The following is a 19,407-nucleotide window of genomic DNA, read 5'->3' as shown; positions in this document are numbered from 1 at the left end:
GCTTATACACAGCAATTTATATTCTAAAATAGTGTCCTACGTCAAGAAAGTGAAAGTGTTAGTTGCTCCGTTGTGTCTGACTCTTTACCACCCCATGGACTGTAGCCCAGTAGGCCCCTCTGTCCATGGAATTCTCCAGGCAAAAATACTGGAGTGGGTTGCCATTCCCTTCTCCAGGGAATCTTCCCGACCCAGGGATCGAACCTGGGTCTCCTGCATTGCAGGCAGATTTTTTACTATCTGAGCCACCAGGGAAATCCATGTCAAATTTAACAGTCCTTAATAACTCACATATTGGATTACCAGAAAGGATTTTAAGGTTTAAAGTAGGTATCTAAGTTTGCTGATTTACCTGTATTAAAAAAAGAAAAACTATGTCTGGTTACTTTCCAACACAGCAATGGGTTCTTATAGCCTACTAGAGAATTAGAGTCTGTGCTCAAAAGAAATGCTGCTTACTACATGAGATTCTAAGTAGTGTGTAGAAGAGAAAGAGTTCTTTGATTTTTATTTTTTAATGTATCAAGGTTTTTTAATTTCATAAATGAATGTGTTATAGAATTTATAAGCAATAATACATTGATTCTCTAAAGTGAAAATTTTTTCAATGAATTCCTATTATTATTTTACTTCATCTGGAATGAATTAAGCCACAGACTTGGCCATTGTAATGTTTCCCTCTTTGGTTTGTCTCTCATCTTTGCCCATGTTTGTGTCTAATGTCACATAATAACACACTTCAGCCTTGCACTATGTTCTTTGTCATATGCATGTGTGCATATACATGTCTTATCTCTCCTCCCAGATTAGGGACTTCAGCTTATATTAACTTTCCATTTTCCAACATCTGGCCCTGTGCTTTGCTCATGGGAGATGTTCAGCAGGTTATAGTCTTTTAAAAAATCAATTTAGATGATAAAAATAATAGTTTTCATTCATTAAATGATAACAATAGCTTTCATTTATTGAGTGTTGGCCCTGTGTCAGGGACTTGGCTAAAGGCTTTAACTTGCATTGTCTCATCCTCACAACCACCTTGTGAGGCACAGGTACTGTTATTACCCCCGTGTTGGCAGTGAGATGGTAAATATCAAATAATGGAACCAGATTCTGGATCCAGGCAGCCCAGCCTCAGGGCCCGTGCACTTGACTGCATTGCTTTGTTGCTGAGCTACACATAGGAGACAAAGATGTCTCAGGGCGTTTGCTCTTTGTAAGAATTTGAATAATCTCTGTATTTCATTGCTCGGGTCCAACTCCAAAAGAGTTGGAGCCCTCTCGGGAGTTGTAGGACTTATTTCCACGTCTTTGACATCTCCCCCTCCAGGAGAGCGGCTGGCAGTTGTGGAAGTGCAGTGTGAACGGCTGAGGATGCTCTACCGGGACTGTGCTAGGCCCCCACCGCCTCCGCTGCAGGCTGACCGGAGACAGGTGAGCCCTCTGCCGTGTCTGCAGCACACAGCATGAGGGAATTACAGAATGCCAGGCAGCACGTTCATGATTTTAGAAGGGGTGTTTGCAGAGCCATTTGGAGGTGTAAGCTCTGCAGTGACATGCTCTCATCTCTGGATGTCAAAGCACATCAACTTGCCATTCCGAATATTGAAAGATTACAGCAGAGGAGCAGAACTCGGCAGTCTGTAAATAATTCTGCATTATCAATAACAAAAAAGAAAACTTTTTCAAAATTTTAGGTCTGTAGTTCATCTTGTAATAATACTAGTAAGTATACATAGAGTGGTTAAAAAGCAAAGGTGGCACAGAGAAAGACAATTACTGTGTGATATTACTTATACATGAAATCTAAAAACTACAACAAACTAGTGAATAAAACAAATAAAAAAGCAGACTCACAGGGAAAAAACAAATTTCACTAGGGGGGCAAAATCAAAAGAGGCAAAAATGTCCAATATTGGCATATCTGTGAATGTTCTTCGTAGCACTAGTCATAATAGCCAAAAAGTAGAAACAACCTAAATGTCCATCAACTGACGAATGAATGCATAAAATGGGTATATTCATACAATGGAATATTATCAGCCTTAAAAAGTAGTGGTGTGCTAATATGTGCTGCAGTATGGATAAACCTAGAATTATGCTAAGTGAAGGAAGCCAGTCACAAGAGGCCACATACTGTATGATTCCATTCCTTGTAATGTCCAGAACCAGCAAATCCATAGAGACAGAGAGCATAGAGGTGGTTACCAGGGACTGGGAAGAGAGAGGGATGGGAATTAACTTCTAATGGGTACAGTTTCTTTTAAGGAAGACAAAAACGTTCTAAAATTAGTTTGTGGTAATGGTTGTAGAATTCTGTGAATATACTAAAATCCATTGAACTGTACACTTTAAGTGGGCAAGTTGTATGTTATGTGAATTTTATCTCAAAAAACAGTGCATCTAGGTAAGAGTATACAAAAATTGCTGTATTCGTATAATTTTTCTGTAGATTCGAAATCATTTCAAAATAAGAAAGTTAAAAATATATAAGAGAAAAAATGTCACTTGAAATCTCAACATCTCCATTTTGTGTTCACAATGCTATTGAATGAGGGTGTTTTTCCCCAATGCAGCCCAAAGAGATTACATGGAGCCCCTCACGAGTGTTTCCACCTGTCCGAGCCTGCATGTTCTCCTCGCACCTCACTTCTGTCACCTTCCTAGCAGATCCCAGTGCGGGGGGCGGTCTGCCCCGGGGCACATTTATCTACGCCACCTCACCACTGCCCGTTCAGGTGAGAAATCACAGGACCCTTTGTCTTCTGCCTCTGTCCTTCAAATGTGAGAGAAAGAGGAAGTTCAAGGGCCCATGATGAGCCCTCTGATTGTCTGCCCACTCCCGGTGTTTCTTCAGGCCCCGTCTTTCTACTGGGAAATTGAAATTGTTTCCTATGGAGATACAGATGATGATACTGGACCAATAGTTTCCTTTGGCTTTGCTACAGAAGCAGAGAAAAGAGACGGGGCGTGGACTAATCCAGTGGGCACCTGCCTTTTCCATAAGTAAGTGGCTGCCATCACTGTTACCTAAAAAAAAATAGGGACTTCCCTGGCTATCCAGTGGTTAAGACTCTGTGCTTCCACTACAGGGGGCATGGGTTCAATCTCTGGTCAGGGAACTAAGATGCCATGCAGTGTGGCCAAAAAAAAAAGAAAACCCAACATGGATGTGGGTATTTTGAAACTATAGTAATATAATTACAGTCTCTACCCTAAAAAATATAGAAAATACCAGCTGGAAATATACTCATGTTCAATGAAAGAGAAGAGCTCTTAGGATTTGTCTTCTAGTTACTCTCCTGCTACTGAAACTCCTCCACCCATTCACTGCTTACCTTCCTCTGTGTTGGCCCATTAGCCTTGTCTCTGACTGTTCCTTGTTTTTTTTTTCAATAGCAATGGCCGAGCCGTGCATTACAACGGCTCCAGTTTATTACAGTGGAAGAGTGTTCGCTTAGACGTGACTCTCTCTCCTGGTGAGTATGGTGGGAGGATTTTTTTTTTTTTTTGCACCGTGTCTATTTCTGTTGTTCCCAGGTTTGGGTCAGAATAGGTCAAAATTAATGAAATTCAGCAACTGGAAATGGACACTGTCTTCTAGTGAAAATGAAATACTTGTCATTGCTGTCCCCTAGTTTACACTGAACCTATCATTTTATGAGGCACTGTTGTCATTAAAGCCTCCATTGATGAGTTAGGAGTCACATTAAATGTCATTCCTCCATCATTAGAAAAATCTGAGATTTTGCTTTTCTTTGAAGTTTGATCTTTAATTAGCTTTTCATTAATAAACATATAAATAGCTTCAAAAAAAAAAACCCCACCCCTACCAGTCGCCTTGAAGCACTCAAGAAATCCATTATCAGTAGGTAAGACAATGTGCTATAGACTTTGCTCTCAGTGGCCTAAACATCCAGTCCATCTTCAGCAGATCTTCTGCCCAGGTGTTTCAGTCACATAGCCAGTTCAAAAAAGAGAAAATCTTTCCCCTCGTCTTTTTAAGCCTCCATATAATAACTTGATTGGTAATAGTAGAGGAGTAGTCCTAACTGCTCCAGAAGTAGCATAATACAGACATTGTCCTCTTGACATTAGAAGCAGCCAAAAGTGTTGGTGACTTTTTTTCAAACAGTACATCTTAGCATCATCTCTGATGAAACTTGAAATTATTAAATGTGATAGATGATCTGAGATGCTTAGATTCCTGAGTCACTGAACTGGATGGATAACTTCTTGTAGCTGTCTGGGGGGTAATTTGGTCATCACTTATCCTTGAGGGAGCTGCTTATTAAATTTTACTTTACCAGTGAGCATGATATTTTCAGTTGTGGTCAAGTTATGCCTTGGAAAGTTACTTCCTAGCAGGTTTTCTCTCTCTCTATGGAGAAGAACTCTGTAACCTGCTGATTACTTAAGTGCTTTAAGCACAAAGAGAGAGCAGGGGACCCGTAGTTAGGTGGTTTATTTGTTTATTACAATTGATTGTTTTGTTTGATCATACTTTAGTTTTTGAGAAAATTTTGGATCAGACCTCAAGCAAACAAGCTACCTACACTTTTCCTTAGAGAAATGTGTCTGTGTGGTACTAGGAATTAAGAACCTACTTTTAATAACAGGATCCCAACCAGCCTTGGTACCAACACCTTCAGTGTCTGTTCATTAACAGATACTCTTGGAGTGTCTCCTATGTGTTGAGCCCTCTTCTAGGCCCTGCAGATGCCATGGTGAACAATGACAAGTCCCCAGCCATTGGGAAGCCCAGTCTAGTTCTATCAAAAGCATATGAGACTGGAAATTCCCAGTGGTTAAGACTCCACGCTTTCATTTCTGAGGGCACTGGTTCGATCCCTGGTTGGAGAACTAAGATCCTGAAAGCCATGCAGTGCAGCCAAAAAAAAAAAAAAGAAAGCATGTGAGACTGATCAAAAACAGAATCACAGAACTTCATGCACTCACTGGAGAGTTTACGACAACGGGTTAATTGTAAAGCTGCATGCACTAGCAGCTTGCCCGAGGCAGCCTATAGTAGTGCTGATGTGGTGGGCATGGTCCCCTTGGTTCTCTAAGTTCATCCCGGTATCTAGTCACCTCATCAGAAAGCAGCTTAGCTTGTATTATCTTCACTTCCTGAAAAATGCCTTAAATAAATATAAATAAGGAGTCATAATATGAGTTAATGATGTATGTTTAGCTTACATTGTAGGTAGAGTTTTAAATTATATTTTTTAGACCCTTTCTAAGTCGTCTGCAAACTTGCTGAGAAAATACTACCTTACTTACCTTTATTCATAAGCAATCTTGTACGTGTCAAAAGAGAAAAACTTGCATTCCTCTATTAAAAAATCATATCCAATATTTTTCCTTTTTGTCTTAGCTGCCTGGAAAATAAAGGTTAAATTTCATGTGTAATTATGTAACTATGTAGACACTACTATTTTTGTTCTTTTGAACAGTTTCTGACTTCTCTTTTTAACATTGTTTATTTCTGTTGTGTTACTTTGAGTGAGTGAGTGTTAGTGGCTCAGTCTTCTGATTCTTTTGGCCCCCTAGACTGCAGCCTGCCAGGCTCCTCTGTCCATGGGATTCTCCAGGCCAGAATACTGGCATGGGTAGCCATTCCCTTCTCGAGGGGATCTTCCCGACCCAGGAGTCAAACCCGGGTCTCCTGCATTGCAGATGGATTCTTTACTGTTTGAATCACCAGGGAAGCTATGTTACTTTATATATATCTAAATATTGGGTTGGCCAAAAGTTCCTTTGTGTTTTTCTGTAAGATGTTATGGAAAAACCCAAATGAATGTTTTGGCCAACCCAATACAAGGTATTCCATGTCTTTTTCAACTGTAACTGATGGCATGAATAAATAAAAACTATGATAGTCAATGGTATGTGACCACATGCTGATTACATATTGGAAATTTAATAGCCAATAAAAAGGAAAAAAAAAAAAGTGTTGTCTCCTTCTGCCCTAGGTGACGTGGCAGGGATTGGCTGGGAGAGAACCGAGGGGACGCCTCCTCCACCTGGGCAGCCTGCCAAGGGCCGTGTGTACTTCACATACTGCGGGCAGCGCCTCTCACCATATCTCGAAGATGTCTCGGGTGGGATGTGGCCGGTGGTTCATATTCAGAAAAAGGCAGGTTATCTTGTTGGAAATGAAAACCAAATTCTCCTCAGCAGTTTGTTCCATCGGGAATGGAAAAATTAAAGACGCTAGACGTGGCCTGGTTGACATAGTATGTGGTACCTGATGACGGAACCTCAAGTGGGTCCTTCCTTTGCATGGAATCTGAGTGCTTAAATGCTTTGACCTCCTTTTGGCCATCTTTCCTAAACAACAAGGCAAGGGACACTGGTGTTCTTCCAGTGCCAGTAGAAGAAGCCTGTGGTTAAATAAGTTTGGAACATAACCCTCTTGGATTGCTTTAGTATGCCAAAACCTCGAGGTATCCCTCAGTAAAGATTTCAAAATTAAACTTTATTTAACCCAGCATCCCTACACATAAACTTAATCATGGAACTCTTGTTTTTAAGGAGCAGGTACCTATAAACAACTAATATTCTATGGGACATTACTACTTACTACATGCTGGTAGCTCCCACATCCTTATATCCAGTCCAGATCTCACCCTAAATTCTAGACACAAATATTCAGCAGCCTAGACAACATTTAGAAAGAGATATTCCGCTGGCATGTCAAAGTTAACATGTCTAAAACTGAGCCTAACTCTGCCCCACCCCCAGCCTGCTTCTTCCCTAGCCTGCCTTGTCTCAGGAAGTGTCAGCTCCATCCTTCCAGTCGCTAAGGCCAAAACCCTTGACCTCTTTCTTGACTCCTCTTCTTCTTCCCACTCCACAGCCAGTCTGTCAGCAAACCTTGTTGACTCACCTTCAAAATGTATCCAGAATCTGACCACTTAGTAGATGGCCCAGCCACCCTCACCTTCTGGGTAGCATGTTACAGTATTCCTCTATTTCCCTGTCCTCCCATCCCCTGAGTTCCTGCCCTTTTACATGTCTTTTCAACATAGCAGCTACAGTGATCCCTTAAAAATGTAGGTTAGGTCATGTTACTCTTCTGCTTTCAGGTCAGTGACATCCTGTGTCGCATATTGTGAAAGCCCAAATCTTAGAATGACTTAGATCTTGTAGGATGTGGCCCTGTACCACATCTCTGATAGCATCTTTTCTCTTTCTTCAGTGAATTGATTAAAGGTGTCAATAATTTAGGCAGCCTGTTCTATTCATTCAATAAATATTTATTTATTGATCACCTATATTGAGTGCTATATCTCAAGTACTATGCTAAGCTCTGGACATACAATAACAATGAACAAAAAAGATATGGTCTTTGTGCAATTAAATCCAGTTGGAGGAGTCAGGTACTAGTCAAACGTTCACATATATATGTGTGTGTGTGTGTGTATGTGTATGCTGCTGCTGCTGCTGCTAAGTCGCTTCAGTCGTGTCCGACTCTGTGCGACCCCATAGACGGCAGCCCACCAGGCTCCACCGTCCCTGGGATTCTCCAGGCAAGAATACTGGAGTGGGTTGCCGTTTCCTTCTCCAGTGCATGAAAGGGAAAAGTGAAAGTGAAGTCACTCAGTCGTCCGACTCTTAGCGACCCCATGGACTGTAGCCCACCAGGCTCCTCCGTCCATGGGATTTTCCAGGCAAGAGTACTGGAGTGGGGTGCCATTGCCTTCTCCGGTGTATGTGTATAATCACAAACTAATAAACACTAGGCATTGGTCAAGGTTCTCCAGAGAAACAAAAGCAATAGGATATGTGTGTGTGTGTGTGTGTGTGTGTGTGTATGAAAAAGAAAGAATGTGTGTGTATGTAGAAAGAGGTGGGAGAGGAGATTTCTTCTGAGGAATTGGCTCATGTTACTGTGGAGACTGACAAGTCTCATGAACTGCCGTCTGCACGCCGGAGACCCAGGAGAGGCATGGCTTGATTCAGTCTCAGTCCAATAGCAAGAGAAAAGAGAAGACGGAGTGAGATATCCTAACTCAAGCAGAGGTAAAGGGAAAAGGGTTGAATTCCTCCTTCCTCCACCTCTTGTTTTATTCAGACCCTCAATGGATTGGATAGTGCCCACTCACATTGGGGACCTACTGTGTCCACCAATTCAAATGTTAATCTCACAGACACACCAGCAATAACAATGCTTAATCTGGCACCCTGTGGCTGGTCAAGTCAGTGTATAAAATTAATCGTCACAAAATGATTGAAAATCGTAGACTTTAGGGAAGCAAGTACCAAGCCAATTTGGTCACATCCGTATTACCCTGAAGAAGTGATGTTTGAGCCAGATATGGAATTTTAACCGGTTTAAATGGACAAAATTTGGGGAAAGAATGTTGCAGGTGAAGGCAATGGCATGTGCAGTGACGTCAGGTGGAAAGGAACAGTGTTGGAAACAAGAAAGGTCACTGAGCTTGAATTAGCAAAGAGCATGAGTGTGAAGTGAGGGTCAGGGCGGCCTGCCAAGCTCAAAGCACCAGGGTCTATAGGTGTACCAGCCCCTCTGCCAGGATCACAGACTCTCCATAGCTGGGGACAGTGAATGAAGTCCACTTGGAGGTGTTAAAAATGAACACATAAGTAACCTAACTCCTTTCAAGTCCTTTGGTTTCCTTTCCAGAACACCAAGACTCATGCTAACTTTGGCTCCCGCCCATTTGCCTACGCTGAAGGGCAGGCCCACCGCAACGCTGCCGACCTGTGCACTGACCTGGCTGAGGAAATCAGCGCTAACTTCGAGGCCCTGCCCTTTGCCATGGCCTCTGACAGTGATAACGATGCTGGCACCAGTATTGCATCAGACCCGGGCACTCACGGGCCACCATGCCGAATTGCTGCCGTGGCCACTGCTCAGCAACGTAAGCTGCCTCCCCTCAAGGTCCATCTGCTTCCTGGAAATGTGAATGCTGTTAATTCCGTAAATCCATTTAGCTTGAACATACTCCAGTGCCCACTGGTAATGGGGTAATAGGCCCAGATAAAATAGGGAGCCAGGAGGAAGCCTGGTGGTCAGGAGAGTCCATCCCCCACATAGAGGAAGTCTGCTGCTGCTACTCAGAACCAACAGAATATTGCCACATGGAAAAGCAGGCCTGAAAGATTGTCCACTTTTTATGAGACAGCTAAGAACCACAGAATTTTATATAAAATCTCCTAATTTTAAATGTTAATCATTTTTAAAATGATTTAAAATGGAAGCCGTCAAAGAATAATAAAATGTTAATTGTGGAATCTAAGTGGTAGATGTGTAGGTGTGCACTAAAAACATTCCTGATTATTTGAAAAGTTTCATAATAAGATTGAATAAAAATGAGCTTCAAGAAATGAGATGTCTGCAGCCATATTTGGCCCTTGGGATATTGGTTTGAAAATTGTTTTAAGAGTCTGTTTAATTCTTTATCTTGTTGAAGAACCATCCAAAGTCATCTTTGAGTTGAATGAATTATATCCATATAAACTATTTTATGATTGAAGGAAATTGTAGACAATTAGTTATTCCTTGACTCTGTTATTTAAAATTCCTCCAAGAACTAAGAGTCTTCATATCTCACAAATTAAGAGAATCTGGTCTGTCCATGGATGAGTTCATATGCCTTTGCCTAGAATTCACTGTCACTGTGCTTTGTTATAGAATATGATAGTGACACTTCCTGTCATTATAAAGTGGAGCTCAGCTATGAGAATTTCATCACCTCCGGCCCAGACCCCCACCCACCCCCCATTGCAGATGACGAAAGTGATGATGATGATGACGATGACATCCCACAGGTAAGAGCCCCACAGCAGTCGCTTAGCTCCCTGGTAATGAAGAGAAGCCACGAGGAATATTTTGATCTGAGCATGCAAAACTGAAGTCTTGACGCTTTCAGTTATATCATTGTGTTTGGACAGTAATTGGGGTATTCCTTTTTCTAAACCACGTATCAATAGCTGTATCTGTTTGGCTCCATGGCCCAGGAGCAATCCAGATGTTGGAGAAAGAAGTACTTTGATGGTAATTCAGCAGTGAAGTTTGGGATCATGTGAAGTGTTATATGGCTTTAGAGAGAAAGGAAGAGCTCACCCCAAGCCAGCTGTTGCCTCCCCTGGCCTCTGAGGGTGTAGTTAGTTTGGTGATCTGCACGGTGTGTTTCTGCCACTGGCATTTGAGGTGGGTGAAGACCTCAGGGGTGAAAGCCGTAGTAAGTCAGGGAAGGACACAAGGTGTTCCTTCTCCATTCACGTTTGCCTTCTCCTTCCAGGAGGACCACTACGCCCTGCTGGTGAAAGCCTGGGAAACCAAGGTTTTTCCTACTATCCGAAGACGGTTCCGCAACGAAGCAGAGCGGAAATCAGGCCTGGACCAGATAAAGGGTGCTTTACAACTAGGTCTGGTGCTTTATGTTTTCCTATGGAACCCACTTCATGGCTTGAAGAGTTGTGTTTACATGAAACTCAGGGTTTAAATCAGAAAAGGGGAGCTCATCTAAAGTTGGGCCAGACTTAATAGTGTCCTCTTCTTGGGCCTTTACTGAACTTTGTGGTCTTTTGCTTTCTTTGCCAGGCTTTTCTTTGCTTATCAGTTCTGCTCAGTATTTTGAGTTTATGGGCTGTTAGAATGAAGCTGGCCTTGTTATACTAGGAAGCTGGATGGCCTGGTGGTTAATAGCTTGGGCTCTGACATCATGCCTGTGCTATTACCAGCTATATGACCTTGGGAGAATTACTTATCCTTTCTCGACTTCCCTCATCTTTCAAATGGAACCGATAATGGTACAAAAAATTAAAGAGCTGACACAGATAAAGCTCCTAACAACAGTTTCTGGCACATAGTAAGCATCCATAGGACTTCCCTGAAAGCCTAGTGGTTAGGACTCTGCACTTCCACTGCAGGGGGCACGGGTTCAATCCCTGGTTGGAGATCCTGCATGCCATGTAGTCTGACCAAAAATAAATAAATGTCACAGTAACGATGATGGTGAGATTTTTTGCCCACTGGGCACGTAGAATACAACACAGTTTGACTGCAGACAGTGAATTATTAGTGAGTCTTAAATGCAGATAGCTGATTGCTGTTTTAAGGCTTTTTCTAATCTGTGAAACACCTGCTTTTTGAGATGCAGAGATGCCATTTTCTAAGAGGCACAGCCGCCCTTCCCTCGGAGCATCAGATCAGGTTTTCTGTCATCATCATGGCAGTCAGAGATGATGTAAGGAGACAGTACTTGCTCTTTCTCTTTTAACTTTTGTCCTGACTGAGAGTAGGAACAAATACAGAGAAAAACCACCGAAAGACCTTTTTTCTTGACCAACTAATACACTGAATCCCTGATTTCCAGTGATAGCTGAGTAATTCCTTTTTCTCAGATTCTCTCTTGAAGTCGCCCAGTCGTGTCCGACTCTTGGCGACCCCATGGCGAGCCCTACCAGGCTTCTCTGTCCATGGGATTTTTCAGGCAAGAGTACTGGAGTGGGTTGCCATTTCCTTCTCCAGGGGATCTTCCCAACCCAGGGATCTAACTCAGGTCTCCCGCATTGTAGGCAGACGCTTTACCCTCTGCGCCACCAGGGAAGCCCTTTTCTCAGATTGGTGCCAGGACTAATCAGTATAAGTATGTGTGTATGTATGTATGTGTGTGTGTGTTTTGGGGGGTTTTGGTTGTTGTTTTTTCTCCCACTGAGAAAGAGGAACAGAGCAAATTTCAGTACTGGATAGACGAAGTTGATGGAACTGTCCGTCTCTCTTAAATAATCAACCTGTGTCAGTTGTAGCAATAATCAAACACAGTACAAGAATGTATAAAGTAAGAAAAAAATACAGCACTACCCTCACTTTCTTCTTCCTCTCCATTTGTCCTGTAGTTTGTTCTCTTGACTTAAATGAAATGACTGCATAATAATGTACAATCATTTTTAAGGTGAATATGTTCATTCTTTCCATTTTTTTTTCTGGTTATACTTCCCAACAGTGCTACAGGGAGTGTTCCCTGTATCTTTACACACTTGAGCTTGTGTTTCTGTGGGAGAGATTTGAGAGTTTCTTAGAAGTAGGGCATTGAGTATTTTAAACTTGATAGACACTGTACAATTACCATTCCCAAAAGGCTGCCTAATCCCATGAATTCCCCTTCTGTCTTCATGCTAGGTACAAGTCAGTGTCATGATTGGACTGAAGATCGTGTGCTCTCTGGAGGGTTACCAGTTCTGTTCTGTCTTTCAGGCATGGTGGATATTGCCCGGCAAACGGTTGAATTCCTCTACGAGGAGAACGGTGGCATCCCAAGAGACCTTTATCTTCCCACCATTGAAGACATTAAAGATGAAGCAAACAAGTTCACGATTGATAAAGTTCGAAAAGGTTTTGCTTCCCCCCTTTCCTTCCTCTTTCAAACTTCCCCTGAAATGAGAAGTTGAGTTTTCCCACACATGAGTTTGAGCCAGGCAGCTGCTGGTTCTCCTAGGATGACTCACTTCACTCTGAGTGATTTGAGCTTTCCTGAGCTCTCCCTCGTGAGGCCCTTGCCTCCCTGGTGAGGAAACTGGATGCTTGTCTGGCCTATAGGGGCCTCTTACACTTTCCCAGAACCTCTTGAATGAGCAGAGTGAGACAGAACACTTGAAGACAGAAGTGGGGCATGGCTGGAGGATTGTAGATAGGCCTCTCAGGCTTAATCCTGGCTGCCCAGCTAATATGAACCATGAATATGTAGTTGTACTGTGCTTTTTACAATTTTATAGAAGGTATATATACATTTGATTTAAAATCTTGCATATTTTGAGGAAACAGAAATACAGAAAAGCACAAAAAAGAATCTAAAACCACTCATTATTAGATTTTCACAAAAATATCAGAACCTCATAGGCAGGGGCAGGCATATATATTTACTTTTCTGTTTTGATTCCTCTTTGTTTGAGAGAGAGACTTCACATACCATAAAATCACCCTTTTAAAGTATACATTTCAGTGGTTTTAGTATATTCACAAAGTTGTGCAGCCTCCAAATCATTGCCTCTGATTCCAGAACATTTTCATCCCCTGAAATGAATCCTGTACTCTCATGACTCCCATTCCTGCTTCCTTCTAGCCCCCGGCAACCAGCGATCTACTTTCTACTTCCCCATCTCTATAGATTTGTCTAGTCTGGACATTTCATAAAAAATGGAATCATACAATGTGTGGTCTTTTGTGTCGGGCCTCTTTCACATGGAATTCTTTTCCAGGATTCATCCTTGTTGTAGCTCATGTTGGTACTTCCTTTTTATGGCAAAGTAATATTCTGTTGTATGGATAATACCCCATTTTGTTTGTCCATTCATCAATTGATGGGCACTTAGGTGGTGTCTACCTTTTGGCCATCATGAATAATGCTGCTGTCAACATTTGTGTGCACATTTTTGTGTGGGCGTGTTTTCATTCTTGGGTATATATATAGGAGTAGAGATGCTGGATCATATGATAATTTTATGTTTAACCTTTTGAGGAACGGCCGGATGGTTTTCCAAAGTGATTACACTGTTTTACATTCCCATCAGCACGTATGAAGATTCCAATTTCTCTACATCCTGGCCATCACTTACTATTATCTGTCTTTTGATGATTGCCACCTTAATGGATGTGAAGTGTGGTATCTCACTGTGGCTTTGGCTTGCATTTCTCTAAAAACTAATGATGTTGAACATGTTTTCATGCATATCTTTTCTCTTTGGAAAAATAGTTATTCAGATTTTCTGTCTGTTTTTTAATTGGCTTGTCTTTTTATTGTTGAATTGCCAGAGTTCTCACAGCACTTTGTTTTATTATCTTCCAGACTAAGCTGTGTTCCTTTGGGACTATAACTAAATTGAGGGTATTGGTAAATGCTGGAGAGTTATTTGTACCCTAAAATATATAGGGTCCCAACATGTTAATGCTACTTGCTCCTGAAAAATTTTCTCCCCTCTACCTTCCTCAGGTCTCACGGTAGTAACCCGCTCTCCAGACAGCAATAACGTAGCCAGCAGCACTGTTGGAACTGCCCTGCCAAAATTTGCTATCCGAGGGATGCTGAAAACCTTTGGGCTTCATGGAGTTGTCTTAGATGTTGATTCAGTGAGTGAAAAGCCTTTTATATACACTGAGACTTTCATGCCCAGGCCTCCGAGTACCTTAAAAAGTGATTATACAGATAGATTACTCTTCAGAGTCAGGATAAAGAAACCAGACTGAGTGCTGTCATGTCAGATGACTTGCCCAAGATTTTCTCAGGGGCCCAGATCAGAGCTGATGGTAGAGTGTAAGCTGTTAACTTTCAGTGCTGTCAGAAACTTCAGACCACACTGCCACTGTCGGGTTTTTTGGGGATTTTTTCCATCAGCCATGTTCAGTCTGCCCCTGCCTTATATCTACCAAGTTCTAAAGGAGAATTCTCCTGTTGGCCTTGTTGAATGGATGATCTATCATTGTCACAATTATTATACAGATTCAAAGAAATAGTTTGTTGATCACATCATGTTACTGGTTCTCACAAGCCTTGACTTCCCCATCTATAAAATGTGTGTATTAAACTAGATCAGTTGTTTTCTTCTCGGCTTTGCAGAACCCTCTCAAGGGGGTGGAGGTGGCAGGAGAGAAGGAATAGAAGAGAGTAAGGGCCCTACCAAAGCTTTCTTTTGAAAACAGAGTCCTGTTTGAAGGCTGTGATCCTTAGGTTACATGTATGTGCTTGCATTTATGCTTCCCATGCAGTAAAAAGCGAAGAAACAATACACAGATCAAGCCTAGAAGTCACAGATAAAGAAGTAGCTATCACCACATAGATAAGCTTTGTTATCTGTCTGTCTACAGATACAGATAATGTTAGTTATCACTGATGCTTTGAAATGAAAGGTTTTACATCTTTAACTGACTCCATTTTACCAGACCATAATTTAAATCATGACATTTTAAAGAGAAGCTATTGACTGGTGGTTTACTAAGGTGAACTTCCAAGTAGAAAATTCCATCAGTAATATCTCCCACTCCCTTCTGATACAAACTTCTGACTCTGGTTATCAGAAAGTATATAACTGACAATATATTTCAGCAATGGAAATGTGTGCCAGGAAAATTACAAAAATAGAAATTTGTAAAAGTAATAATTCTGGTATTTCTTACGTAGTCTGATTCCCTTTGTTTTAATAGTAATCCCTAAATAAAGATTAAAACAAAGGGAATCAGACTACTTAAGAAATACCAGAATTATTTCTTTAAAAAGTAATAGTATTGTTTGTTATTACTTTAAATGTAATAGTAATCCCTAAATAAAGATTGGGCTTCCCTGGTGGCTCAGATGGTAAAGAATCTGTCTGAAATGTGAGAGACCAGGTCTGATCCCTGGGTCAGGAAGATCCCCTGAAGAAGGGAATGGCTACCCACTCCAGTATTCTTGCCTGGAGAATCCCGTGGACAAAGGAGCCTGGCAGGCAACAGTCCTTGAGGTCACAAAGAGTCAGACATGACTGATTGACTAACCCAAAGAAAGATTACATTGCTATTGGAATCCAGAATGCACATGCATGAGCTTACTTTTTTTATATTACTAGCAATAAAATAAAGCTATCAGACTAATCTCTGCTTTTATACAATTAACATAAAACCAATGAATATAAATTTTACCTGGCAACAATGTATGTTGAACTGTTACAGAAATATAGCACTATTCTCTTTAAATTTCTGACTGATGGTTACATTGAAGTTCTTTAATTTATTGTACCAATTAAAATTCTCAAGCAGCTATACTCCAATAACAATTTTTTAAAAATTTGCCAACTGGTATGAAGAAACTAAACACATTATCCAGGTGTCTTTGGACTTTTAGACTCAATAAATGACATGAAACTATCATTTTAGACTCAATAAATGACATGAAACTAGCATTTACTTCTATAAAAGTTTGGTACCTATACATATACATACATAAGTATTTTAAAAAGTGGGAAACAAACCAGTGCTGAAAAAACAAGTAGCCATTTCTTTTTTCTGTTGTAGGTCAATGAACTGGTTCAGGTAGAAACGTACCTCCGAAGTGAAGGTGTGCTGGTCCGATACTGGTATCCTATTGATATGTTGGAAAGGCCCCCCGCAGGCTACAGAAGGACTGCCACCAATGGGCTCGTCACATTGGACAATACCAACCTCCAAATTCACAGGTAAGGGAATTCCCTGATGGCCCAGTGGTTAGGACTCAGCGCTTTCACTGCCAAGGCCCCAGGATCAATCCCTGGTCAGGGAACTAAAATTCCACAAGTCATGTGATGTGGCCAAAAATTTTTTTTAAAAAAAGCATAGGTAAAGTTGAGCCCTTCTTTCTAAGCAGGTCACAGAAATCCACTTACAGTGTTTTGTCACATGTGCTATTCATTGTTGACAAAGAAGACGTTTCTTTCAAAGTTGAGCGAGTCAGAGGCAGCTAGTAAAGATAACAGTGAGATTGTAGGTTAGGAAGAAGAGGCGCAGGATCCAGTGTCTCCTGGCCTGAGCAATGGGTGCTTGGCTGTCATTGGGTGATGGAAGGGCGTCTGGAGATTTGAAGAGTGTGAAAAACGTCTAAAGACTAAAGCAAGGCAAGAAGAGACACCTAGGAACTTCCCAGGTGGTCCAGTGGTTAAGACTCTTCCAGTGCAAGGCGCGTGGGTTCGATCCCTGGTCGGGGAGCTAAGATCCCATGTGGTACATGGCCAGGAAAAGAGAGAGAGACAGCTAAGAGGAGTCCAGGCACTGTGTGAACAGCCAGCTCATTTTTGTTAATCTGACAATGAAATCCTTGAACCCTGCTTTGTGCCCAACACCCTGTGGGGGGTCTCTAAGAGGAGAGTGGCTGCCCTCCATGGGTTAACTCCTAAAAATCTGGCAGAATTCCCTCACATACACCTGTGAATTCCTTCTTTCAGTTATAAAAATCTCACAAGTAATATAATAGTAAATGGAGCTCTCTGATAAAAGTTTCCATGAACTGTTTTCATACCATTCCTCCATTAACATTATAACTTCTCATTTTATTGTCAGTTTTGAAGCAGCTTGAGTCTATCTACAACGTAGACCTCTCCTTGGAACACCAGATACACGTATTCAGCTGCCTCCTTGCCATCTCCGCTCAGATATTTCATCACCCCATGTGGGTGGTCTGAAGTTTCAACTTGACAGTCAAATTCACGAGACCCAGATAGGCTGTACTTGGCACTAGCTTCACCTAGGTCCAGAATGGGCCACACAGCATGCCACCGGGCAGTGTCGTGCCTGTGTTTCAGCAGGAGTCAGAGTCACCCACGCAGAAGCTCAAGGGCTCTTTTCTCACCTGGTGAGAGGAATACACATCACATGGCCATGTTCTCGTGGTGACTGAGCAGCCCCATGCCCCAGATAGAAGCCAGCATCTTTTGTAACAACTCCACAAGCATAGCTTCCAGGAATTTTAGCAAGAGGCATGCCCCATTGGCAAGAGTCACCATTTGCTGGAAAGCCCCGAAACCATGACCTCCTACCAAAAAGCTCTTCTTCCAGTCCTCCCAGGGCAGCTTGCCAACGGGGGGTTGTCGTGACCATAAACAGGGTGCCTGGTAATATCACTGATATTCAGGAGTTCCCTGGCAGTCCAGTCTTTCACTGCCGGAGCCTGGGTTCAGTCCCTGGTCAGGGAACTAAGATCCCCCACTCAGTGAGGTATGACCAACAAAAAACCTAAATGTGGCTTTTTGTTTTGTTTAAAACACAAGTATTTAACTTGGAGCATAGAACATGAGGCCAGAGAAGCCTGAGATGTGGCCCTTTCTCTTCAGGAGCCCACGGCCCACCTGATGTGGTGGCCGGAGCATCAGAGCTCAGCGCCTCCCCCGCCCTTCCCTTGCAGGGAGCTGCTGCGCTGCGAGGCCGCGCTAGCCAGGCTGTACTGCCGCATGGCCCTGCTCAACATCTTCGCCCCCAAGCTGCCTCACCTGTTTACCCGCCTCTTCCACATCCCCGCCATCCGGGACATTACCCTGGAGCACCTGCAGCTGCTGTCCAATCAGCTCCTTGCTCCTCCCCTCCCAGGTAAACCTTGGCTTTATCACTGTCACTGCAGCCACCAGACCCAGGACGGAATAGCCCTAAGGGTGAGCCAGGCGCTGAGCAGGAGGTGTGCGTGGTGTCCACATTCTCCATATGAGGAGTCCCTTCACAGGACCTTTAGACTTAATATAGATAAACAGCATGGAAAGATTGCTAACCTGTTAAGCATTCATTGAGCTTCCCAAACTAATCATGGATCAAGGAAAATGATGTATTTATGAAATCTAGTCACTGTAGTGTTGTCACAGACATTCCGTTTGGCATGTAAAGAAAAGAAAATGCCCCTGACATCAAATGCCACCCAAGAGACCTAACTGATTCATCATGACCTCAAGCAGAGCTGTTTTGGTGGGCCAGCCTGTGTTCATCGGCTCAACTTGAGGCCCTTACGGTGTGGTGCTCCCTGACACTGACAACTCTGCTCCCGGTTGAAGACCAGAGGGCCCCTCCTGTCTTCCTCTGGCATGTTGGCCTCCAGCCTGTTCCCCTTGACCTCTTAGCAACTGCTTTGGGAGCAGGAGTGAGAGGGCAGATGGCATTCTAAGCCAAGAGGACATCTCAGAGCCCTGGGGTCCCAGCCAGTGCCCTTGTGAACGACATCTCCACAGGCCGACTTTAGCCTGTGGGATCCATGGCCCACCCTCAAGAACTTAGAGGCTCCAAAACAGACCTGAAAAACTTCCAAGTGCTTGTGGAAGAAGCTTTGTCACAATGACTAACTTGGGTTGTAAAATCCACTCTCAGCTACCCTGGTGGTTCCCTAAGGGTGGTCCTGGGCAGCCAGTAGGTCAGGCTGTGGGAACCCCTGAATCCTCTTTTACATGCTTGATAGACCTGGGCCTCCACTCAAGTTTTTATTTTAGGAAACAGTTTTGTAGCTTAAAAGAAAGCAAACACTTAAAGACCACCAAACTCCTGAATCCCACCCTGGAGGATCTGATTGGTAACATCTATTATCCAAGGCCTAAGTCTAAGCTAACTCATCCCAGTTTTCCAGATGGGTCATGCCTCGTTGGTTACTTAGGATCTCACAGCCCTGGGCTGCTGTGATCTTCATCACCTGTATTTCCTTTCCCATCCCCAGACGGCACCATCAGCTCCAGCTCCATCCTCCTGGCTCAGTCCCTGCAGCACTGTGTCCATTCCCAGAACTGCTCAGCCACAGACCTCTTCTACCAGGGCAGCTCCCAGACAGTGCGAGAGTGGCTCAACGTGGCCATCACGCGGACCCTGCACCAGGGCGAGGAGAGCCTTCTGGAGCTGACCAAACAGATCTGCTCTTTCCTGCAGGTGAAAGTCCAAAGCTTTGATGTCCCTGAACTGGGATTACAGGT

At 42.9% G+C, this 19,407-nt stretch overlaps 1 protein-coding gene across 15 annotated transcripts in view; it reads left to right on the top strand.

Annotated features, from left to right (window-relative positions):
- The window catches only part of HECTD4 (HECT domain E3 ubiquitin protein ligase 4), a 168,933-nt gene that overhangs the window by 126,275 nt on the left and 23,251 nt on the right, over nt 1-19,407 (top strand). For all 15 annotated transcript variants that reach the window (XM_081546311.1, XM_081546304.1, XM_081546308.1 and 12 more), the window contains 13 exons: nt 1,328-1,431; nt 2,574-2,735; nt 2,855-3,003; nt 3,397-3,476; nt 5,973-6,136; nt 8,651-8,888; nt 9,662-9,798; nt 10,272-10,398; nt 12,230-12,367; nt 13,962-14,098; nt 16,016-16,176; nt 17,874-18,055; nt 19,158-19,363. In XM_081546311.1, coding sequence (XP_081402437.1) covers nt 1,328-1,431; nt 2,574-2,735; nt 2,855-3,003; nt 3,397-3,476; nt 5,973-6,136; nt 8,651-8,888; nt 9,662-9,798; nt 10,272-10,398; nt 12,230-12,367; nt 13,962-14,098; nt 16,016-16,176; nt 17,874-18,055; nt 19,158-19,363 — 1,985 coding nt within the window. The remainder of the gene's footprint in view (nt 1-1,327; nt 1,432-2,573; nt 2,736-2,854; nt 3,004-3,396; nt 3,477-5,972; nt 6,137-8,650; nt 8,889-9,661; nt 9,799-10,271; nt 10,399-12,229; nt 12,368-13,961; nt 14,099-16,015; nt 16,177-17,873; nt 18,056-19,157; nt 19,364-19,407) is intronic.

Source organism: Giraffa tippelskirchi, chromosome 11 (genome assembly GCF_054371585.1).
Source record: "Giraffa tippelskirchi isolate mGirTip1 chromosome 11, T2T-mGirTip1v1.2.pri, whole genome shotgun sequence".
In the NCBI taxonomy this organism is placed as follows: Eukaryota; Metazoa; Chordata; class Mammalia; order Artiodactyla; family Giraffidae; genus Giraffa; species Giraffa tippelskirchi.
This window is presented reverse-complemented; position numbering and strand designations above follow the sequence as displayed.